Source organism: Stegodyphus dumicola, chromosome 4 (genome assembly GCF_044657685.1).
Source record: "Stegodyphus dumicola isolate Sdum_Otavi_A_Nest chromosome 4, ASM4465768v1".
Classification (NCBI taxonomy): Eukaryota; Metazoa; Arthropoda; class Arachnida; order Araneae; family Eresidae; genus Stegodyphus; species Stegodyphus dumicola.
Genome location: NC_140771.1, coordinates 156,715,601 through 156,742,179, shown reverse-complemented (window position 1 = coordinate 156,742,179; position 26,579 = coordinate 156,715,601). Strand labels below are relative to the sequence as shown.

Genomic DNA, 26,579 nt, shown 5'->3' with positions numbered 1-26,579 from the left:
GTAACATATTTGCATGTATGAGTATAATTTTAAAATGAATAAATATGAAAGATTTTGTTACATTCTTTTTAAAACACATAAACACCTGAAACTACTATAAATCTGAGGATTCACTTACAGTAAGAGAAATAATAGATTTCTAGGTTATGAATTAAATTTATTAATATATTTTATTATATTGAATAATATAAATAATATAAATAGCATAATTATATTTATTGGTATGTTATTAATATATTGAGATTTATTAATTTCATAATTGTTATTAAAAGTATGTACATTATATGCATTAAAAACTGCGAAAAAATGCGAAAAATATTTCAAAAGACTAAATGATCAACAAAAGCAAAAATAATAAATTTTAATGGACCTTGTAAGGTCTCGAACTCTTGGTAGCTTAAAATGTGCGAAACATCTTAAAATATAAAATGAATTATCACTACATCTTGTAAAGTACCACAGAGACTGATCAGGGGTAAAGGACCCTTTTATTTAAATCAAATACCGATTAACAGAAAACATCACTCGTGCTTACCGAAGCCAGTATTTATGGCTTAAATAAAAGGTAATGAAACTGAACTTAACTAAGTAATTAAGTTAGCCTAACGGCTACACTAATAGAATAACTCGCAAGTTGGCTCTGACCTAATAAAGTGGGCGGGACATGCTTGATGGCGAGAATAACGCAGTAAGCAGGAAACTACTGTCAAGAAAATCAAGTTAAAAACCTGTTCAGCAGGCAGTACACGCTCTGTTTCTACCTTCTAAAAGTTTCATTTAAATACTATCTCCTTTCTACCTCATTTGAACATAAGCGAGCTAGAAATTTACATTCTGGTAGGAAACTGAGAAACGAGGAGGAGAGGAAAGCAATAACTGGTTAATAAACTAAACGGGACTTACAACCTAAAGAAAATAATTCTGTTCCAAACATTTAAAAGCTTTAAGTGAATTCAGGTTCTTTAGAAATGTATATGGTTCAGAAGATCATTTTTCTCGCTGCATAAAGGAAAGACTGTAAAATAAACTGTATGGAATTTATAGTAAGCTGTAAGATTAAAGCTGTTTTCAAAAGCTTTTTTTTTTCTTTAATGAATTCTCTACTGCACTTATATGGTGGTTTCTGTTTCACTTATTTAATTATTCAGTATTGGAATTATAACAGCCTTTAACATTATCTTGAAAGAATTAAGATAATATCTAAGGCATAGAAATATGCATTTTATTAAATAAATAGCACATGTATGACGAATATTTGCTATCAGTTCTAATTACTCCTCTTTTATATGAAATAAATACAATACTTAATTTGCAGAAAGTTAACATTATCTGCATTGCAAAAAAGTAACAACGCCTGCTAGGTTGGTTTCAAATGTATGGTTTTTCATACACGCAGCTTTTTTTTTTTTCCTAATAAATGTCTTGAAATGTTTTAAAAATTTAAGGTTTTCTGAAAAGACTCACGGAAAAATTATGTAGCTTGCATACATCAAAAGAACTTGAAAGAATTAGATGGTAAATTAAATTGTGCGTGAGTACCAGTCTTTTTTACCATTTATTGTTATAACACAAAAAATAAAAAATTATATAACATATCAGCAGGCTTCGTATGGCATTATGAGCAGAAAATAAAATACAGATAAAGATACACTATAAATTACCCATAGTAAATATTACGTTATTGATATAATTCCAGAGCAAAAACTTGTCATAACTATGTAGTTAGTTTAAATGTCATGCGTATCTACTTAAAAAACGTCGTTTGAAACTGATCATCTCTGACTGTTCAATCCAGTAAACTAAGCATAGCACTAAAGCACGATCTCCCACTGAATTCTTTCTCTTGGTTTATTATTTTTTTCTAAAATAATAAATAGCATTTTAATAATTCAAATTTTCGCATAAGAGATGATATTATTATGCCCTTTGTTTCCCAGGTACACAAAAACATCATAACATTAAAAAATTCATAATGTGTACTATAATATTCCATTTATCATGAAACGTTCATCTTTTAAAGCCTAGTGTCGTTAATAAGCAACTCATTTACATACATTTTAACTGCCATACGCTATTAGTAAAAGCACTGGTGGACAGAAATTCAGCTTGTAAACATAGCGATCAAAACTTGCATTATTGGTAAATACAGTACCAATATTACCAGTAACTTTTCTCTTAATGCATTATAATGTGTTGAACATTTCACAGAAATTCTGTGGATACTGAATTTAATGTACCAAAATAAGAACTGAAATTTAATTTTTCCATTTTAATATTTTTTTCCTTTATATTTTAGGTAGATTTACGTCATGTAAAGCAAGAAGAAGGGTCTAGCTTAGTTCCATTGGGTATAGATATGAGCGAGTTCTACAAAAGCGTAGAGTGGGACATACTGTTGGTGCCTGCAAAATACAACGAAGAATATTACGACTGCTGTGTAGAACCTTATCCAGATATCACATTTAATATAACAATGAGACGAAAGACTCTATTCTATACAGTCAACCTCATCATTCCTTGTGTTGGAATTTCCTTTCTTACAGTGCTTGTCTTTTATCTGCCTTCTGATAGTGGTGAGAAAGTTACGCTTTGTATTTCTATACTTGTGTCTTTGACTGTATTCTTTTTGCTGTTGGCAGAGATCATACCACCCACCTCCCTTGCTGTCCCACTTCTAGGGAAATATCTACTCTTTACAATGATCTTAGTGACATTATCCATATCTGTGACTGTTGGGGTATTAAATGTCCACTTCAGGTCACCATCTACCCATGAAATGTCACCATGGGTAAAGCGGGTGTTTATACACATAATGCCTCGTTTATTGCTCATGCGTAGACCTTTGTATGCATCTGATGACGAGTTGACTGAGCCACCAAAATTTTCAGTGCGAGGTTGTAACGGCGTCGAATTGAGAAGGCAGGCAGAAGAAGGGAATGGTCCGCAACTGGTGGCTCCTCTGGATAGTCTTCATGTAGGATTTGGAAGAACCTGTGAACCACAAGATATCGCTGTCGAAGAAGCAATGATGATGGGAAATGGAACTTCACGCTACAAACCATACACTCCAGAAACTCAGAAAGCTATTGAAAGTATTCTCTTCATTGCAGAACACATCAGAAAAGAAGATGAAGAAGAAAGTGTAAGTATTATTCTTTTTTTTTCATTAAAATATATAATGTTTAGGAATTAAGAGACAACACAGCAATATTGCAAAATATCCAGTTTTAAATTCTAAAATAACTGAAAAACGATTGCGAAAAACTAAATATTGTGCTATATTTGTCATCTGTTAGCACGGTAGAACATAAACTATGCAAGCCAAATGAGAGCGAACGCTTCAGGTTATCCGGATATTTGGATAATTGACATTGGATATTGGATAATTTCTTTAATGCAAGTAAGAAACGCTTGTTTTTGGTTATTATTCCATTTAAGATTATAAAGTTAAAACACACAAAATAACTTTTATTCCGTAAAACGAAAACTTAGAACTTCTTTTTTTGAAAAAAAATTCTTTGGCTAATCAAAACAAAATGACTTTCCTTGAAATTTTTATTTTTGTTCGAAAATAAGAGGTTAGTAACCCTTTTTTGCTGTTAACGCAATTCTAGGCAAAAAAATTCATGTATAGTTTGGAAAAAAAGGAATTAAGAGTTCGAGGTTTGTGGACTTGTTCTCATTTAAGAACTACAGCTTCCGAAAGTAGTTTCAACAATTTCAACACCAACTAATCGCGACGCTTTGCGGTAAAAGACTTACTTGTCAATAAAGGTACTTATTTTATTTTTGTTAACTTAAGACTGCGACATGACACTACGAATAATTCATAATTAATATTATTTCTTTTTACTTTTTAAAAATTTAAAAATTATAAGATAAAGAAGAGACATAATTACTTAAAGTTTAATACCTAAAAGAATTTACTCTAAGTACTTAGGGTAAGCTTATTAGTTTCCCGACAATTATGCTTAGTAGAATAAAAAAACTTACATTTAAAATGAGTTTTCCCAAACGGCGCAAAACCAAGTTGTAAGTAATAGGTGCTAAGCACTAGACTGTTTACTTTTCTATTCAATAAGAAGAACAGAAATATTTATTTCACCGGTTGTTTTGCACGAGGTTCGAAACAAATTTAACTCAAGTGCCAATATTTTACCAATTCTTCCTATTTTACCATTTGGAAATTAAATCAGCAAACGCAAAGCATTAAACCCTCGATTGGAATATATTTTCTTTGGTGTGTTAAAAAAAACTGTAATTCATTTTATTGCAATATAGGAACGTGGACTTAACGAAAAGCTGTTTTGAGTACACGTGTTATCTTTGCTGTATCCATTAATTTTTTCAGCGAGAGAATTTCAATTCTGCAAAACGTCGGCAGTTTTGTGATGGTCCTTTTTATTGAAAATTCATTCATGAAAGATGTCAAATAGTGCTTAAAACTGCAAAACCTATTTATAGTTCAGCAAAACCTGAACTATAATGCTCTAATTCTCGATAATGCTCCGGGACACTGTGCCGAAGCCCTCACAGCATGGAATCCAAATGTAGAGGTTTATTCCTTTCTCGAACACTATTTCCTTAATCGAACCAATGGATCAAGGATTCGTAAAAACATTCAAAGCCTATTATGCCAGGTATGTTTACATCTCTGTATCCATTAATTTTTTCAGCGAGAGAATTTCAATTCTGCAAAACGTCGGCAGTTTTGTGATGGTCCTTTTTATTGAAAATTCATTCATGAAAGATATCAAATAGTGCTTAACACTGCAAAACCTATTTATAGTTCAGCAAAACCTGAACTATAATGCTCTAATTCTCGATAATGCTCCGGGACACTGTGCCGAAGCCCTCACAGCATGGAATCCAAATGTAGAGGTTTATTCCTTTCTCGAACACTATTTCCTTAATCGAACCAATGGATCAAGGATTCGTAAAATCATTCAAAGCCTATTATGCCAGGTATGTTTACATCTCTGTAAATAAAGCACGAGACGAAGGAGAGCACGACACACTAATGGCATAGAAATGATTAAACTCACATAAGTGAATGCATCAACAATGAATGTTTGCTGGCATCATCTCAGATTGGCAGATGCGGAAGGAGAAAAATAAAAAAAATTAGTCTAGAATGACGATCATGGAATGACAATAAAGACTTAAATGATCTCATAACACTACTAGATAGTGAAAGCAAGCGACAGTGAAGAAGATAAAAATCCCTTAACATACTAGAACTTTAACGAGTTGTTAAAAAAAAGGTACAGAGACTGTCTGATTTTGTAATGAAGCTTGACCTAAATAAAGAAAAGAGAGGCCACTTCATGAGAGGTATTCAAAAACTTTAGCATAATCTGAATCCCATGTCTAACCCGTTTTCCTCACAAAACGTTAACTTTGAGGAATGCAATTTTGCCGCACGCCCAGTGTGTTAAAGACGTAATCCCTACATTCGCCAAGGGTTCTGTATTCACTTTCTTATCTTTCAGTGGTTGACTGAAATGAACTTGAAAATTTAAGCAGAGACATACTTCTTAAAGTATGTCTCTGCGAAATTGCTTATTAATTCCCTAATTATTAAATTTTGAACTTAATAGCCTATATACAGAATACAATGAAGTGAACTCATTTAGCGCACGTACCTCTAAGTTAAGGCAAACTCTCAGTGTTACAAGACGCTGCTAATTGATTTGCTCGGAGATATTGGATGCATGGGTGCTGTATGCAGTAAAATGCTACGGGAAAATGAGGATGACTAATGTTTTTGATCGTTCTGAAGATCATTGCGTGTGAGAAGATAGTGTGAACGGTAATGGAAATAATGACATCGGTGACAATGGCAGTGGTTTACAAGTTGTAGTAGATGACACAGACAACAGTTCCAGCAGCATTAAATAATCACTGAGGCACAGGGAGTAGCAGTGAGTATAGAAAAGCGGGTAAGATACAAGATACATTAAGCAGAAATAAATTAAGCAGAAAATTAGATATTGGGAATATTATTATTAATGTATAATCTTACTGGAATAAGATTGTTTTAAATAAATAAAATTGTAATGATTACCGTTAATTTATCCATACATACGTTTCGTTTGTTAAGTTCTTACTGTAACCGTGTTCTTCAGAAATTGAATTACACTGATGTGTAACACAATTTCTGTTGAGTTGTATTTTTTAACTGTATTAAAGTTAAATAGGCATGCTGGTTTCACAAATGTAATTAGGTTTCTTCTACCATTTCAGTTTTTTTTTCTCTACACATTATACGAATGTAATCACAATTCTAGGCATCTGGCGTGGTTCATAAGAAGTACTATTCCTGTCCAATTGATTATCTTATTTTCGACCAGGAGAAGGTGCATTTCTGCTATATAGAAGTGATGATGGATTTATGTATTGCCATAACGCACACGGTTTAGTAGAAAAGTTGGGAATTTCAGTCTGTAACGCTGCTCAATAACGATTTTTCATCTAAAATTCAAAGCGGAGTTTGAAGTGCGTCTTCACCTGCAATGGAATTTATTTGGTTCCGTCTCAATAGACCAATCAGTTTGTTTCTGTGAAGGATACGAAGACATAAAGAGAAGTCTTTTATTTTTTCAATATCATATGATGATAATCTATGTTGATTTTAAAATGTTTATTTCCTCCTTGACGAGTAATGCTGATATGCTTATTATCCCTGTTTTTTATATATGGACAGCAGTGTTTGGGAGAATCATTGGTTGTAGTCGAATTGGTCTGCAGGATCTGACTTGAAAATTAGTGATTCAAACTCTCTACATTAGCCACTTGTCGACAGAAAGAACATTATATTTCCCATTTTATTTCCACCTCCGCATATAAAACTTAAGCCCCATGAAGCAATTTGTTAAAGCTTTGCCAACCGGAGGAGGCTGTTTCAAATATTTCCATTGGACATTATCATTTGAAAAGATAAAAGGGGGTGTTTCGATGGTCCACAGATATAGCATCCCTTTACAGAATAGTGAGAGAGTTTCAAAAGAAGGCTTGGTTAGCATACAAAGATATTGTCAAAGACCTTCTTAGAAATACACATGCACAGAATTACAGCGAAAGTGTCCAGCAATTTTTGAAGAGCTTCAAAATGCTTGGTTGAAACATGAACATCAAATTGCATTTTTTACACAGGCTTCTTGATAACTTCCCGAAAAAATCTTGGTGAAGTCAATGATGAGTAGTGTGAACGATTCCACCAAGATTTGAAGGTTATGGAGGCACGGTACCAAGATAGATAAAATGTGCATATCATGGCTGACTATTGTTAGAACATGAAGCGAGAATGTCCACAGACTAAATATTTTAGAAAAGCTATAAGATAAAGAAAAAAACTTTACTATCTGTATGAACAAAATTTAACATGCAGTAACTAGATATAGCCTTTGTATAAATAAAATTATTCTTTGTGAAATGGATATTTGGTTACGTTTTCCCTTTATTCCCTTTATATGTATGTTTTATATGACTTTTGAGAAAAAGAGAAGGTATCCTGTAGCTTAAAAAGTTGATGTGATAGAAAAACAAACTCATGTTATTTTTGGATTCAGAGGCCAAAGGCTAATCAAAAACAAGTAACAGATATAAGAAAACGAAACTGCTGTTACCCAGTACTAGTCGAATAAAATTTCCCTCTCGATTTTCGAACAATAAAATAAGCAAAAAAAAAGGTGGAAATACGCAAATAAACATGGTAAGAGTCTTTAAGTTTTCGGTAGTTTAACATATATCCCAAGGGGTTTAATACTTGTTTAAATTTTATTCATGCTACTGATTAGGAAAATTTAGCCCAGGTTTTCATATACACGTTATTCTCGGAACAACTGTCCTCTTCACAATTTTCCTTAAAATATATCACTTCTGTTTTCAGGTTGTCGAAGACTGGAAGTATGTAGCTATGGTTCTGGACCGTCTCTTCCTTTGGATCTTCACCATAGCTTCTCTCGTCGGGACTTGCGGAATTCTACTACAGGCACCTTCGCTGTATGATGATAGGATCCCTATCGAAGGTTTTCACGTTGCATGATTCAATCATCCTAGTTCGAGCTAAATCAATTAATATTATTTATTTTTATCCCTTTCCTTGCTCCTGTCGGCCCTTACTTGGCAGCTAAGCCACGTCCAATTTGGACACGTAGATATGTAGACGAGTAGGAAACACGAAATTGTTACTTAACTTGCAACATAAGGAGTAATCGATTTTCACAGTCGTTGCACTATTAAGCTATAAAGCAAAATGGCGGATGACCTTTTTTAGTTCTTATAAATTTGCTCACATGGAAATACACTAGTTAGATGAGATTATAATGCCACCATGTTCCTTTTGTAAATATTTTATTAAGTACTATAAACTCAACTCCTGATTAACAAGGGCTGGATTAAAAACATAGCGAATTAATCATCTTTGTCTAAAACAAAAGCTTATTTATGGCAAATGATAAAAAAAATATTTTTCTCAGCAAAGCAAAACTGTCTACCGAAAATTTAAAAAAGAAAAAAAAAAAAAAAAAAGTTGGGAAGAAAAATTACCTGAATATCAGCAGTGATAGTCGATGATGTTAATTCTGTCAAGGAACAAAATGTTCTAGCCGACAGTCATGCGAGTATGAGATTAATAACATTGCTCAAAGTCTTTTTGAATGTTGCTTTCTACTTCTATAACAATTTTTTGAATACTCATTTAACTTACGCATTTAAATAAACTTATGACTGAGATTAGGCTGTTTAAAATAAAGAATAGATGTGCAATACACATACATATATTTTCCCTTTAATTACAATGCAGATTAATCGTTTTCTTTTGGTATTTTCTTAACTGGTCTAAATCTAACTCAGAACCACGAATTAACCATGATTTTGATTTAGCTGAATGTAATCCACGATATTAGCTCGGTGAATCGGGAGTTGACTATAGAATATTCGAAAACTTAAAGCATCACTCTACATGAAATTTTGTTTCTTATATTTGGATATCGATTATTTTTTTCACTTCAATATGCATCTGCAGATCAAATTTCTTTTGCGTTATAACACATATATTACTTGACACCTAATACTAAGATTCGTCTTCCACAACGTCTTAAGATAGAAAACAAATATATTTTTCAGTGTGTGAATTCGATAATAACTGCAATGATTATATTCCATATAAAGGTGCTCACAATTTTAACAAATGGCATTTATTTCTAAGTGGTAGATATGCTTAAGTAAATTTAAAAAAAAAAAAAAAACTAATACAATACTTTAAGCTCAGTGCACAAAAGGGATCTTTTTATTTATTATTATTGTTACGGTTCACAATTTAGAAATTTACTTTCTTATTATTTAAACAAATTGCTTTAAAAATGTACATACTATTCAAAGAATAAAATTGCTTGTAATTGTCTTTATTTAACAGATAGATTATCTTTAATGATGCACTAATGGGCGAATAGATACGATTAAAAAGTAAATACGATTAAATACGAAAGAATACGATTAAAAAGTAAGCTAAATTACTTTCGAAACAGAAAAGAATCCAAAATTTCTATTCAAGTAAGCACTGCGCATTGTTAGATGCAATTTAAAAATATTTTTTTATTTCTTTAATTTAATAATAATTGATAATAAGTCATAATATATATAATTTCAATTTAAAAATAAATTTAAAGTTTTTAACTCATTAAAAAAAACCACACATGGTTTGTGTTTCTTACTATGTAAAGTATTAAAAAATCTGATTCAAAGATTACTTCAATTTTTTTTTCATTACGAAGAGGGAAAAGTTTTAGCTCCTTCGAAGATTATTTCTTCGATGTAAATAGTATAAATTTTACAATGAGGTGAAAAATATTTTTCAACAGTGCTTCTAATCTTTTTTAAAACACAAAGGGAAGCTCTTTAAATATGATCACATTTGTTAGTATCTCCTGAACAAAAAAGAATTGGCATAATTTAGCTGTTTGAGACCATATCTTAATATGTAAGTTTTGGAAACACTTGTTATAACACAAAAATAAACGCTCATTATCTGTAATAATAATAAACACTTATTATCTGTATACTGGTAACTGTGTAACTTAATTTTTACATTACTGTAAAATACACGATGTTCCGTTTACAAGATTAAAAAAAGAGATCCATGTGCAAGCTCAGCTTTACATTCTCTCGGCTCTACAGCTTACAGCTTTTCAGCTCTCTCAACTGAGTTGTTAGTGACATACATTTTTCATACCTAAACATTATGTAAAATGCATTCCAGACGTGAAATATCTAAAGCATTTTAAATGTCTAATGCCCATAAACGCTCGTCCTATCAGTGGTGTGGCAAATAATTGAATTTTAGTATGTCTTAATTTCCCGCACTGAGAAGCAATCGTAGTCTTAAATGAGTATTGCACAGCTTTTCGTGTGCATATCTACATGATTACGAACCAATATAGTTTAGATCCGCTTTCTCAAAAGCTACAATTCAAGACTGTTTATCTTGAACAACTTATTACAGTGAATTCACTCGCCAAGGAAAATCAAAACATTATTTCCTTAATGTCTGAGACTAACGTGAACTTTTGCCTTATTCTTTTAAGGTGTCAGGATATATCCATGAAAGTTCCGAGTTCGAGCCGCGGTACTAGCAAAGCAGTAATCAACACTGATCTCCATTTGTGCCATTTATTGGAAAGCATTGTTATTAAAAAAATCTAATAAAGCTTCTAGTTTCAATAAAAGACTCAATAAATAAAAAAGCTGCATTAAAAGTTTATAATTACCAGATACATATTGCGTCATTAAAAAACATAGATCATAGTGCAACAATAAATGAACCTCCACTGTACAATTAATAACAATTCCAAGCCATATATGAAATGGCATTAATGATGTTGAACACCATCCTCAAAGGGTCTCATCTTGTTAGAATATTACTTCGAATAGCAGATAAGGATTCTGTGTATTTCTATATCATGATCTTGCTGTAGGTAAACGTAATTAGGCGGTTTTAAATTATAAATTTGCTTACAAAGTGCCATTTAGAGCCAGTATTTTGTATCTTAACGATTGGTTTCCTTGTGTCTCAACAAGTGATTTGTATCTTAATGGTTTCTTTTTCTACCTTACGAGTAAAATTTTTAAGCGGAACACCCTGTATTTGCAGATATGTATACGTTATTGCATAAATAGGTCAGTATATTAAAGCATTGAAGAAGATGTAGTACCAAGAAATTATTTCTACAGATATATTATTTTCTGTTATCCAAATTACTTCACTTATCTTGTGAACTGTTTTTTAAAAAACGATCAAATAAAAATCTCATCTTTTCACAAGTTCCGTGTTTTGGATGATTGCTGAAACAAATAATTCTACTATCTCATCTACTTTGCAATTTATACAGTGTTTGTTCATATAAATTTGTGATGTACTAAACAGTATTAAACTGATAAAAATGCTGAAATTGGTGTCTAACTGTAAATAGAATGTTTTTATAAGAATTTTTGGATTTCTTTCGATTAATATAAATTTCAATGAGACAGTGAAGACGGAGTTTAAACGTAATTACAAAATATCTTCAATTAATTTGCAGAGTTACTAATGCAAAATATTTTATATAGCTTACAGATATCCTTCGACTAGTACCACTAATACGTTATTGTGATTATATATATATATAAGAAATGTAGCAATAGGCTAAAAATTAAAAACAAAATTTTTAAATATTCCTGTGCTATAGCTTCAGCTTATACTTAAATCGTCTAAAGTTAAAATTAAATTGGAATCAAAACAAGACAAATCCCCATCAATATTAATAATTGCAACCATGAATAAGAGGTTTAACACTGTATTCAGAACAAGTCAAAATTAAAATAAGAATTTATCAGCAGAATACACCCGAAAAATAAAAATGCGAAAAGGAAAAAAAATATATACATATATATATATATAAAATTTAATCTCCTTTTTCTGAAACCCTAATTCAGAACTCATCAAGCGGGAAAAAGGGGAAAGTATCATAAAATTTCAGAGGAGGAAGGGTGGAAGGCGGAAAAGTTTCAGTTCAGAGTTTTGGTTTACAATGAATTTGATTGGACAAGAGGCATCTGCATTAAAACGTCACGTAAGATAGAAAAATCTGGTACCTGTTAGAAGAGATGAATTTAGGGGCAGATCACCAAATTTAGAATTTTAATTTTGAGGTCGCCAATTATTTTTTTGAAACAGCTGTCATATTTTGTTTTATCTTATATATATATATAATATTACAACATAAATATACCGATTCTAAATATATAAAACTAATTCTAAATATATAAATATATAACCAAAAGATTAAAGATTAAAATATATAGTGTTGAAATCAAGAAGGGATATGTGAATAAATATTCCAAGATTCCCCACCCCACCCCTGCATTTCATCGTTGATATAGGCGCTTACTACGTATCTTGTGATTCACTCTACAGAATGGTTACATCTGCATTAAAGGAAGCGTTTTGTATTTTGTAACTCATTGAAAAGGAATATTTTTCTTACTTTCATTTTAAATTGTATTCAAAATTAAAGAAAAAAAATATGTTCAAGTAAGCGTCTTACGGTTGGTATAAGAATTTTAACTACTTAGGCTGTTGTTCAAAAGATGCAAGTTCCAGACAACACAACACACAAACTGCAATTGTTGCATCATGTAAATGACCTTGAAAGTACGAAAAAAAAGCCATTTTCATTGCAAACTGATGGGCCATTGTGACTGTTGAGCTATGTGACACAAGTCATTATCTACGTCAGTTTATATGATACTGGAAAAACTGCACTAAATAGCTTGTCTAGTCTCATTGCCATACCTTCCATTTGATATTTTTATAAATTATTGTCGCGTATTTTTTTTTTCTCTTTTAATAATACTCTGTAACTAGACTTAACATAACAGAGTTTCCAGGAAAGAAGTGATTAAACAGAACGATGCGTAATATACAAATTCAGTGTGTTAAATGCTGGATATGATTTTGGTTTAGATAGTTGGTGGAATTTACTACTTAAAACTATCATTCCGTACATTCGGAAGCTTCACAGGTGTGAGCACTTCGATTTTGCCACTTGCGTTCCGTAATTTTGGCGCGCATATCTGAAACATCGGCCGCAAGCGTTCGATACAGTCTTTCGTTCCCAAACCCTTAACACAACGAGATATAAAGCTGTCACTCTGCCGACTTTCCAGCTATGTAAACACAATATAATAAATATATTGATTTCATATATATATCTGCCATTCCTTTTCATCACTTATATCTTACCTTAAGCAGTAAAGTTCAGTACTTAAAAATATAATTCTGGTAGCACATTTTTAAAGTTCATTTCAGAAATAAAGTATCACCTGTAAATCAATAATTACTTTGCAGACTGAAATGAAATATAGAATTTACGAGTAAAAATACCAAGCGGATTTTACTTTATAAAATTACTGCAGCTGTATAACATACACACATAAACAGCCGTATATATTTATAGGGTATTATTTCTAAATCAAACAATTTCATGATTACGTTCAAGGCTTCGGACTCGCGAATTTGCCTATTTCAAGAAAGATAATTGCGGATAATTTAAAGTGATTGGACTCAAGTAAAGCAGCAAACAACACGTAAAAGCATCGAAAAAAGTACTTCTGGCTACTGAGTTAAATCCTAGTTAGAGGGCAGCCATCTATTTGAAGAATTTATCAAAATTATATGTCCGAAATGGCATTACAGCAGCTTTGAGAGTTATAAAACTAAGAGAAAACGGAACTTAGTGACGAATGTTCATTTGAAATGATACCTTTTGGCCAGTCTTAAAATAAACGTCGTAGTTTCAGTGTCATAATCCGCTACTCTCTCTTTAGTACTTCTACGAAAGTAATAAAAGTTAGGCAAAATTTTAATTTCTTGTTCATTGCTTTAATAACAGGTTCAGTAATTTCACTCCAAAATTCTAAACTTTTGTAAAATAATTTTTATTTCTAGTTTGAGATGTTTTATCATTATTTTAGGAGCATTTCTGATAAATTTATATATATAAGTTCTTCCAGAGCAAAACTATTATATGTTAGCTATAAATTTCAGTTATACTTTCATTGCTTTAATAACATGTTTTGAAATTTCATTGGGAAATTACAATTTTTGAAAATTAATTTTTATTTTCCAGTTTGCGAAATTTTATCATTATTTTAGATATATTTATAAATATATCTAAAATAATGAAATCTAAATACCTTCGCAAGCCTTTCGTATGAGATTTATAATAAGAAGCGAACTACTATAATTAGAAACAAGATATTTAAAGTTCTTAATTAAATCAAAATCTTAAAATTGTGTTTAATAAAAAATGAGTTTAACAATACAAATTTGATGTGTGCACTTCTAATCTTGAAGTTCACTTCCTCAAGGTAATTTCACACAACATTTAAAAATTATATAAAAGTAATATTCAAATTTTTTACCCATTTTTTTAAGCTTTCTAAATCAAAGCAAGTAAGTATATGGAGAACTAGTATTATTTAAGAGTTCTTTTCAGAAAATTGAAATAGGGAGAATTAGGACTGTGTTGAGATGAAATTGGTAACCCAAGCACGACTAAAATTGCAAAATCTGCTTTTATTTATTTATTTTTTGAATGAACGCTTAAAGGTATTTCTCCCACTTTCCTATCGTCCTTCGTGGTGTAGTGGTTCTGCACGCTGGGCCGTTATGCGTGGGTCGATTCCCGGCGAAGGCGCTCGCATATTTTTCATTTTTTCTGCTTTCAATTGACCTAATGACTCTACAACGCTTCTGCTGAACTTCAGCAAAAATAATGTTTTCAAAGATTCAGTGCTTCTGTAGGTTAGTCTTTAAATTCAGTGGTTCGCCAACCGATAAATAATTAAAATGACGACAAAATGACAAAACATTTGATTTTTCCAATCTGGAAGGTTTTTCAGGATTACTTGTATTTCAGGATTAGGAAGCTTAATTCTTGCTAATGAGGATTACGACTGTGCTGATATACCTTAGCTCTGCGTGTGGTTACAGCAAAAGATCTGTTTAAAAGCAAACAAATTTTATCTATGATTTTATTTTATATTTATCTGAAAATGTTCCCAGAAATCTAAAACCCATTAAATTCATTACACCAGGCAAATATGCACGGAGTTAACGTAATTACTATATCTGCATCCTTACCTGCTTAAACATGTATAACTAAATGAATCAAGAGTTAATTGTTAATAGAAAGTTTAAAGGCAAAGAGATTAAATATTGAAGACAGAAAAGGGGGCTTAGATAAGTATACTTGGATATGAATTATGTAACTCATAACCATACTAATCGAAGGATACATAAACAAAGGAATATATACACCTGAGTCGAAGGATATATATATACCTCAAGTTTCAAAATATATTGCAAATGCCAATGCGATTTATTCTGCTAAACTTTTCTACGTTGATTATGTTTCAGATTAGTGCCTTGCTTTTAAACTCAGTGATCTGGCATACTCTTAAGTTTGTTTACAATATAGAAACTGGTCTTCACTGTAATATATTAATCGATAGATTTGTTTGCAACAATTGTACATACATACACACACACACATATATATATATATATATATATATATATATCTGCTACAAATTTATGCTTGTATAAATTGCTTGATTTCTGACTTGAGAGTGTTAGAACTTCCATTCTAGCATTTATTTTAGAACTCATCAAATTCTCATGATGTGTTCCTTTAAATTAGGTTTTCAAATGTATCATGATTTATTTATTGCAACTTCGGAAGGGTACTGATATGCAGTTTGCATTCTTTTTATAAAGAATGATGTAAAATACTTCTGTTTAATGAAAGTGGAATCTAGAAATGATTCAACTGTGTTTATCTTTGTGTAAGATCAAATTTTGATCAATGCTTCGGCAAAATTTACTAAGAAAGTGTGAACTTTATATTCTGCCAAATAATTAATTTACAATACTTGATGCATACCTATCTTTTAAATAGAATACTTGAAAATTTCAAAAGTTTTATTGCTTTGATACTAATTATTAAATAAACATAGTGCTTGAGGAAATCATGGCTGTCTGATTTTATTTGTACTCCTGAAGAAACGCTTTTTCGTGATCTTTAAATGCAGAGATAAAAAAAAATAAATTATTTAAAGAGGGATAAAAGTGGCACAGCTGGAAAACTACCAGTTTAGAGAAAGTCCCCCAGGAAGATTCAACCGATGTTTAACTGAATATGCAGAGGGGAACTTATAAACATTAGTGACACTTTTTACTAATAAACATTAGTGACACCGTTTCCATTAGCGACGCTCTTCCACTTAAAAATCTATCACATTTTTATACTGATTCAAAAATGAGAGAACAATCAAAATTTTTTGAATTATGTCGTTTTGTTTTCCAAAGTAGTGTCACTATTTTGCAAGAGAACCGGCAAAGTAGTTAGAAAACCGCCATAGCTTAAAAATCACAATTGTTCGTTTATCTCATGATCAAAACGAAATGGTGGCACATTTTTATGTGGAAAGGTATTAGTAATGTGTATTAATTACGTCCTTCATATACAGTTAAACTTCGGTTAAATCTTCTTAGGGCTTTTTTTCTCTAAATTAGTGGTTTTCGAGATGTGCCGCTTTTCATCCAAAGTAGCGATATACTAAACTGCTGATATTCCTTATTTTAAGTATATGGAAAGTTTTCAACCAGAAGTGTCCCAGATTTGCAAATCTGAAATTATTGATAATGAAAGACTTTGAGTAAATTTGATATTACGGAAACTCACCATGTAAGAAAAATTAGCCAAGTCCTTCCATTTAAACTTAAGTAGAACATTAAACTAGAGTAGAACAAATTGCCATTTATAATTCAATTATGATATTAGTCAAAACTCAAATAAAACAAATACTGATTTTCAATATTCACATATTTAGCACAAATATGAAAATGTTGTCTTAAATAAAACATTTGTTTGTTTATTTTTTTTTACATAACGATATTATTTCGTTCTTTACAATAGAATATTTACCTCCACAGCAGCCGATAGATGACTAGAAATGGGCATGAGAATAACATTTTCATTTGTAATAATAGTGTCTTACAGATTTTCTTAACATATTAATTAGATTTAGAGATATACTCTATATAGATAGATATAAAATTTTTACACTCACAAGTTGTAATTTGTACATATAAACTATTACATTAGATAAAATGCATAAACAATTTCAGAAAATTCCGAATAGTTCACTCAAAACCTCAAAGAGACTCCCGCATAAAGAACAGAAAGATTATTAAAGTAATCGATGGAGTTCTTTCAGAGCTAATCAACCGAAACTTGAAATACAGCAATAGATATATATAAATAATATCAAGTGTTGTTTAATTATTTATTAATTGTACAAAACTTAAGTTTTTGAGAATGTCTGCGTAATGTATTCACGAAGGTATTTATATTTGTTTTTAGGCATACATTATTTCACATCAGTTTGTTCATGTTAGTATACATGCATAAAAGCACACAACCACACACACGCACGTATTTATAAAGCAGTTGTTTCATAATTCAACTTTAAATTATAAGTAAGAGCAGAATTTTTTTAAATGCTTTAGTTAAGCTTCATCTGTTTAGTACTTTTTTAAAATGTTTTTGTTTTTAGACAATATGTACACTAATTTATTTAAGTATTGTCAGCATCATTGTTTTCCGTTGCCATTTGCGTTGGAGCACTTTAAACACTGGACGATTATATCAGGTTTTGTTCTGTTGAGTTAAATTGTATCCCAAAACTTAATTATTAAAGAAAATTTCTCCAGGACTAGATTGAAAAATATAGTTTTGGTTCTAGTGGACGACCACAAAAAGGGTATCAAAATCTTTCTCTTTTTCTTTTATTTCTTCCTTTTGAATATTTGCTTGAATTAAGGGTTTTGCTAAAGAGTTTGCTTTACATAAGTGTTTTTTTTTATTCTTTGTTAAGTGAAACTTTCTTCTATTTCCACAGTATGAGATCGAAAATTTGATTTAACTTCTTACATTTCTTCAAAATTTCTTTATATTTACACCAATAAGTATGTATTTATATAATTTTATATTATCACTTGAAACTTATATTGATTATTATTATCAAATTTACGTGTCAGAAACATTCTTTAGTATATGGAAATAACTTATGTAGTAAGTATGTTAAATTCAGGGTATGTATATATCATTACAGTTTGTCTTTAATCGAAAGTTGGGAAGTAAACGTAGTTAATTGTGGCGTTTTAGGTACGCAATTTAGTGTCAAATTAAATTAAAATTCTAAGACTATAAATAGTTAGTTCCATTAATATAGAAGTAGTGTTGTTCAGAGCTATTGTAGTAAAAGCTTTAGGAAATATTTAATTAAATATTTTATTAAATATTTCTCGAGTCTAAAGACCGAGAAGAATGATATGTGCCAAATGACGAGAATGTTCCGCTATTACGCAGATCTAAGGACTGCTTTAAGCGGATTATTTCTCAAACGTAGATTAGATTTATATTAATTTTAATATTTTAAGCATTACCTAATATTAAACTATACTCAGTAAGTACTTTATTTAAATAGTATTTCTGTGTGCTAAATGTATGTCAGTGTAACTTAATGTGTTAGAAAATTTAATATGTAAATTAAAGTGCTTCATATTTTTGAAAATTAGCTTTTCTTTTCCATTTTTTCATGTAAATTTAGTCAGAATGTACTAAAAATCTACTTATGATTATTTAATAACAGAATTATTATGTGTATTAATGAAATTAAAAATGTAATAAATTTCAGTCGAAAAATTCAAGAGAAACATAATATAACATGCCTAATTTATGCAGCGTTAAGATTAAAAAGTACTATTCATAAAAAAAATATGTATAAATTTATCCATCTTTGATTTGGCTCTCTGTAGTTCGTCAAGCTTCCATAATCTCAAATGTTTTAAATTAGCGGCTTATTATTGCTGGAAATGACGCAGCGGTAGCGCTGCTAATCCCTTAAGATTCAAAGTTTACATCTCAACCGAATGTGTAAACTACACATTCGGTTGAGGTGTAAATCACAGGGATGCTGATTTTTTATATTCAACTGTATTAAATATTTCAACACACATTCTTTGGGATCAAGAAGTATTAAAGATTGTGCTATAACTAATAAGCACAAGGATAAATTTTTATATATGTTTTGAAAGGAAATTAATGGGAAAAAATAATTAAAAGAGCTTTCGTATAAATTTATAAAATTTCCTAAGCACGATAGGATTGAATAGTCAGCTGTGTATGATACGGGCAAAAGAGAAAGAGTTTTTAAAGCTTTTTGGCTCGATATGAATTGAAGTATAATTTAAAGTTGCAGAAATTTACATAAAAACATGAATAAACTCATTCTCTTTTGTTTCAAGCATTGTAACTTCTTTCATGCCGTAGTAATATGCATGCAGGTTTAATATCAACAGTATGCAAACTTATGCGATGGGCAAATATTTATCTCATACAGGAGTTACACCCTCAAGTATCGAATTCCATTCCTTTTATATATATATATATATATATATATTTCGACGATAATTATGTCATTAAATTGATGAATTTCGGAAGCATAGTTTTAATAATAAATATGATCTAAATTTTGAAAATTAATGAAATAATTTTACTAGATTTTAAAACTTTTCAATAACTTTAAACTTGAAATAAAAGTTTTCAAATAAATACGGCTTTTTACTTTTCTAATTTACATCTTCTTCCAGTTTAGGATATTCCAAAAATTTTCCCAGGTTTATATTTAAGTTTCAAATTTGAATAACATTCAAAATGGACAGATTATTTATCGCTGGAAGGAAAAGATAAGTTTAACTTCAAACAAGGAAGACAGATAGTGAGATGAAAACATTATAATCGCAAATGGCTGAAGTTTCCTATTGTTTGTTATTCCCTGAATATATGCTACATTCTTTTTACAAGAAAAAGATAATATTATTATAGAATGATACACCAGAAAAATAATTATTTAGTCCTTATAAACTTAGTTTATTACACTATTTTCAGAATGAAACGCTTTTTTTTTTTTTTTTGCTTAAAAAACTTGTTTCCTGAAGAAGTTTGATCACATATTGTAAATACAAGTTCAAAGGATACATATGCAGTAATTTCCAAGTATTTCATAACTAAGATCTTCAACATACCTAAAAACTTATATTTGATAGGGAATCATATAAAACTAAAATGTATAAAATAAAAAAAACACATAATTATCGTCATTCAAAGACACATAAAAACCGGCGTTTAGAGTTTCCCCCACATTTCTTTACACTAATTTGTACTTTCAGTGCATGTAGAACTTTTCTGATTGTTTGGTGGATCTTTTCCTGTTTCTAATACATTGCTAGGCTTTTCTTAATAATGTGTTTGGGTTACTTATGAATAAATGATAAAAATACATGAAATGCCAATTAAAGTTAACATTTATACAGTTTTTAATTCTTAGACTGTTAAATGTTATACGTGTGCGTTGGACCTAATTGAGAAAATTTGAGGAATGAGAAAAATTGAATTACTTTAGTATAAGACTGAAATGCGGAATTATTTGAATCTTTTACAGATTTAAATTTTCATTTTGCACTAGATTATTTGCATTTTAAAATAGTTTTATGTATACATTTCTGTCGAAACGTCGACAGAAGAATGATATGTGCCGAAAGGAATAAAGTGAACTTCATGTAGAAACCTAAACATAATCTATGTAATAGATTTAGATTTGTGTAATTGTCTTGAATGTGCTATGCTTAATAAATTAAAAACTATAACATATATTTTTATAAAGTATGTAAAAAGAAAGTAGTTATGTACATTATTAGATTATAAAAGCTATTGATATTTTCCAAAACATATTTACAGCTTCGAAATAATAGCTACATTTTCAGTTGATATTTATAAATTATTTGTGCTATTTAATTTATAATCCGTTTGTGTGTATGAAATAAATTTAATTAAAGTAAAAAAGATAGTTTTTACAATACTTTCATCTCAGAGTTATAATATTTTCGGTTTAAATAACGCATTATATAATTCTTTTAAATGAACAGAAAGGAGAATTTTTTTAAAAAGCCAGAATTAATCTAATAGCCTTTTGCGTCTTTAATTCAAATATTCTCAGTCATGATTCTATTTTCCCTTTAACCAAACTGAACTAATAGCAGCATGAAATTCTTTCATTTCTTTTATGTGAATGAATCAGAAACTTAACCAGTTGCCAGTTTATGTACAAATAAAATGGTCGATGTTAAACTGAATTTTTGTGAAATAAAATTGTTGAGGTCACAAGCGCATGAGTTACTGTTTTGGAATTTTCTAAGAGGAAGGGAAAAGCGTTATGCTGTCTTAAGGTCTTTTTACAATACACTATTCAGATGTGATTTCCAAGACATTTAATTATGCATAGTATGCGATCTATCGTTTTCAATTAATTGCTTATTTTTTAGAAGGCGACATTAAAATTGTTTATGTTATTCAAATTGGTTTGAGCATTTCTTTTTCACGCCATTTTGTGGCGTATTTGATTTTAAAAATAATGTTTCAGTGCACTACTTTAGATGGAAATAACTACCTAAATGGCGGTATATCGCGTATTACATGGTTACTTCAAGATTTCTGAGCAAGATACATATACTTTTTTTATTAAGAAATTTTATCCGTATTTTATTATATTTAGCTTTTACAAAATAATTCGAGATTGAAAGAATTGGGAGTCTCTTTTTGGTTTAACGTATTCAAACAAAACATTAATGCTACCCAACAAGATTTTAAAGAATAAGTTTCTTAAAACTTTACCAAATATTTTATTAGCATCTTGGATTTTCAAAATTCAAGTAAGAAGAAAATTTTCAGCGCTTGACTAGGAATAAATTAAAATTCAATATTATTAAAATATGACATTATGATCACTATGTGCTAGTGTGTGTCTTTAAATACTTATTTGAAAATTAAAATTTTTAGAAATAGAAATACTCATTTTAAATATTTAACGAAGTAATAAAAACATAAACTAATACCAGTATATAATTAATAGTAAAATAATTAATTATACACTGGTATATAATTAATAATTTTATTATTAATTATTAAAACTTAAAATATAGTTTTAAATCACTAAAAATATAACAGATTGATGGCTTTTGAATAAGTTTCATGCCTTGAAAAGAAAGGTATGCTATCAGAAGTTGCAGCAGTTTTTATGTTTTAATAAAGAAGTATCAGAAATATACGTATTTAACTAAAGGAAGAGAATGTACAAACAGAAATTAACGGGAGTTATGCGAAACCAATTCATTCCCCTACACTTTCCATTAATTCAATTTGGTTGTTGCACTTATTTTCTTCACCGGAAAAAAAGTATGAAAGCGAGATCCAAATAAGATTAAGATTACCCGTATCTAAACATTTAATCACGTTCTTCAGATAATGAAAAATTGATTATTTTTACAAATAATCCTATATTGTTCTATCACCTATCTATTCTGTTTATAAATGATTTTCTGTGCTTTTATATTTAAAAGAGTGCAAAATGTCATTTGTATATTCAATTAAATATGCATCTGATATGCAAAGTATACTGTCTGAAATTCTAACATCGACACTCGTACATATGTGCAGATAATCAAACAACATCATTCATCTTATTATTTTGACAGATATCGTATATTTAGTGACACGGATATCACTGATATCGGAAGTGATCAGTTAAATGCTGTTAGAAATTTCTTTCTCCAGAACACATGCCATTTTTTTAAGTATTTCCCACAAATGTTATCTCGTTATTAATATAACAATTCTGTTTTAGATACTTGAACTTGTCTTTTACGTAAATCTTGAAATCTCATTTATATGATTATCTAAAGAATACTAAATATGTCTTTTAGGTGAAGTGAAAGAAAGCCTACCTATTGTATTACATTAGACATGCGTGAAATGTTGACTTTGCAATACACTTTAACAGAAATATACAATCACTAATGTTGTTGATTAGTTTTCATAGAAATGATTTTGGTATACATGTATAATTATTTTGATTTCATACATCATGCTTCAGTTGCTAATTTTCATTAATTTGTTAATTTTCAGTTCCTAATTTCCTCAAGCACAACTCATTATGCATGAACAAATTGCGTTGTATTAATATATATGAAAAATAGCAAATTATAAACTAGAATTATGTAATAAAATGTCAAATTAAACATAATAATCAAATGTTTATTTACAATTTTGAACCCTTGAGGCTAAGAAAAGTAATTTTATTAATCAAAAATAACCGAAATTTTTCTCTACTTTCTTGTTAAAGAGGTCACCTAGGTTAGGCTAGGCTATTTAATTACTGCAAAGCCTCGATAGCTATCTGCCTAAGGAGAGGGATGCCTTCGTGGACGACTTTCTAAGGGAAACTGGCTCGTATACACATTACACATGGGAAAACCACGAAAGCATCCATTCAGCCAGCCCGTTTGGGGGATTCGAACCTTGGACCGAACTACCAGTGTTCAGCGACTTTACCGCCCGGCCGCTGGTGGGCTCTTAAAGCAGTCACCATAAATGCCTCTGATGACATTTGAAATGTCCAGGCTATTGAAAGGATGATTAAACTGTCCCAATTTGGGGATTAATCTTGGAGGCTGCTTTAACAAGAAGTACCGCATTTGTGTCTTTTTTTTCAGTTGTATCTTTTTTTTCAAAATATGTATTCTGGAAACAGCTATATTTTCAAAATTAAATTCAATCTGTATATTTATTAATATGTATGTTTTAACAGTCTTTTTATCTGTGGTCTAAATTAAAAATTAAAAAAAAAAATTGTGACACGTGGACAATACGAAGTGGAAAAAAGACATTTTTTTAAAGTTTAAATTAATGTTGACTAAGCCCTTGATAAGTGTACCAAACATCGAAATAGGATATTACTATTGAGGCGTCTTATGAGTAATTAATGCCAATATGTTTTTAGTTTGAAAATATTGCTGTGTTTAAAAGAAAACTGTGTTGTTTACAAAGCATTCGCAGTACAGTTTCAATGTAATGAATGTAACGGTTTAAAAATTCTGATTGTATCTTTATTTTTTACACGTGTTTTGCACAGCGTGTGCAGTTTTAAATGTGTTTTGCACAGCACTTCCTCAAAATTAAGCATAAATTATCGCATCTGTCTTGAATAGGATTATTCATTTTATTTTAACGATAGAATTTAAATAGTTTAATAAATCTGATTTCTCTGTGCACTAATATTACAATTCTTTTACGTTAATTTATCAATACCAAATTGTCACCTGAAATACATTAAAACGCATAATAACAGCAACTGTTTAATTACTATAATGTTGATAATATTTAAATGTCGGCACAACCAATGGTCATATCATTTATGTCATTCGTAAAATTTTGTGCTTAATGAAAGCATACTCTTTCCTAATTTAACATTAAGGTCAAATACATTCTATCATATGAGATGTGTGCAATAAACATAAAATAGAAAGCAGAAATTATTGTGTCACGAAAATAATAAATATGATAAGCTATAAGCAGAAGAAAGTTCTGAAATATTTTATAAGTTAATGTCAGCACTGCTCATCAGAATTTTTCAACGTTATTTTTTTCTCGTACTTGTTTAGTTTTATAATGTGGTTTTCCTTTTAAAGCATTTCATGCTGCACTATATACTCTTTGTACTCGTTATGTAAACACCATTTAAATTAAATGTATGAAAACCTCGAGCCACTGAAGAACAAATGCTGTAATGTAATAACTAATTTATTGTACGTGTATTTGGAAATGGATGGAATTATCATTTATTTCGTAATATCTAGTGTGGACATCTTAGAATTGTCATTACGATTTTGTACTTGACTTAATTTTATTAAAAGATAAAAATACTATGGCTGTTCTCCTATTTTTTTATCTACACGAATTATCTTGTAACTATGGGGGAAGAGGGATTAAGTTGAAAATTGCACAATTATGTGAATTTTACGATCATGTTATTTACACGATTTTAGAATTCCGTCATAATAACGTGAGGTGTAGAACGGAGTAAAGTCCTTATTATATTATACTGAATGGGTTTTTAAATGAACATATAGAAAAAACTTGAAGATAATAAAAACACAAAATAAATATGCGATAAGAAGGATACAAAAATAAATGTATGACCTCGTACGTATATTAAATTAATCGAAATCTTACTTTGTACATGTGCACATACAGAAAGGAGCACAAATAATGTTATAATTTAAATTATGAATAATAATTTTGCAATCCATATTTAGTTTTGCTTTGAGAGTAGTTTGTGGAAGTATTCATTGAGTTAAATTAATTACATTGTTTACTTTATGTTTTAAAAATATTTTATTAGAAACTGGCCGTTATTGTTAGACGTTATTGTTAAATGTACCACATATATGAGTCTGGAGATACTCAATAATATAAGTATAGATGAATATGTCAACTTCCTTGAGAAATCTACGAGAATATATAGGATCTATGAGATTCCAGGTTTTTAAAGGAAAACCAAGAATCTCGCATCACAACAATGCGCTATCGTGAACGATATTGGTTATTCATGAATTTTCAAAACAGAAATTCTTTAATTAATCCGGCCACGTGCGTCTTACTTCTGTTTTATTTACTAAACGTGACAAAATTAGCAGCTAAATGAAAAGTAATTGTAAGGACTCTATTAGATGAAGGCTTGAAACTTTGTTTCCATTAATGTGAGTTACATGGCAGTGATGCATAAATATTTTTTCTGATCTGAATCTAGCTTAGATCTTTCTGATCTCAACGTAAACAGTGCCGTCTTTATAGCATTATGAGTCCCTGGCCAAACCAGTGGGTTGCGGCCACTATGGCAAATAATGACAAAAATGTAAACGAATTAACTTGGGATCTGCACGTGATGTCCCTGGGGAAGTGCCCAGCAGGCTCATCCATTAGGACAGCCCTGAAACTGTCCCAGAGCAGATTGACTAATTTATTGTGATCAAGAGGAAGTGAGTAACTTTTGCCTCTAAAAAATGCTTTATAGCTGACGGCATTTTATAGGTGACTTTGACGGGTTTGTCCATGTTTTGAAGGAGACACCTTTTACACTGTCAGAGCAGCTTACTATTAAAATAAGTTATAAGTATTATAACCTGAGTACCCCAAAAACCCAATGATACTTATGAATATGAGATGAGATGTGTAACCTAAGAAAAGAAACAATTTATTAGGAGCATACCCAGAATCAGTAACCAGATGCTGAAATATTCATATCCAAATTTCACATGTGAATCGAACATTTGTTTTATTTCTTGAAATATTAATCTTGATTAAATATTTAGAACACACATAAAAGCGTGCCACATCTACTGAAATATGGTCCTTTCACCTGACATGACAAAATACTTATACACTGCTGTGGAGCACGAAGTCTATGGATACAAAAATAATGGTGAGGTTACACCTCATTCTTTTCTCTTCGCATTGTGTGAATTTCAGAATCAGATTTCGAAATATCTTACAGCTCACCAGCATAAGTTGTCGCCG

At 30.2% G+C, this 26,579-nt stretch overlaps 1 protein-coding gene across 1 annotated transcript in view; it reads left to right on the top strand.

The window, feature by feature from the left end:
• The window catches only part of LOC118185109 (acetylcholine receptor subunit alpha-like), a 152,454-nt gene extending 127,526 nt beyond the window's left edge, over positions 1-24,928 (top strand). Inside the window, exons 5-6 of the mRNA XM_035354916.2 lie at positions 2,297-3,142; positions 7,892-24,928. Of these exons, the coding sequence (XP_035210807.2) occupies positions 2,297-3,142; positions 7,892-8,047 (1,002 nt within the window). The 3' untranslated portion in view covers positions 8,048-24,928. The remainder of the gene's footprint in view (positions 1-2,296; positions 3,143-7,891) is intronic.
• The last annotated feature ends 1,651 nt before the right edge of the window (positions 24,929-26,579 follow it).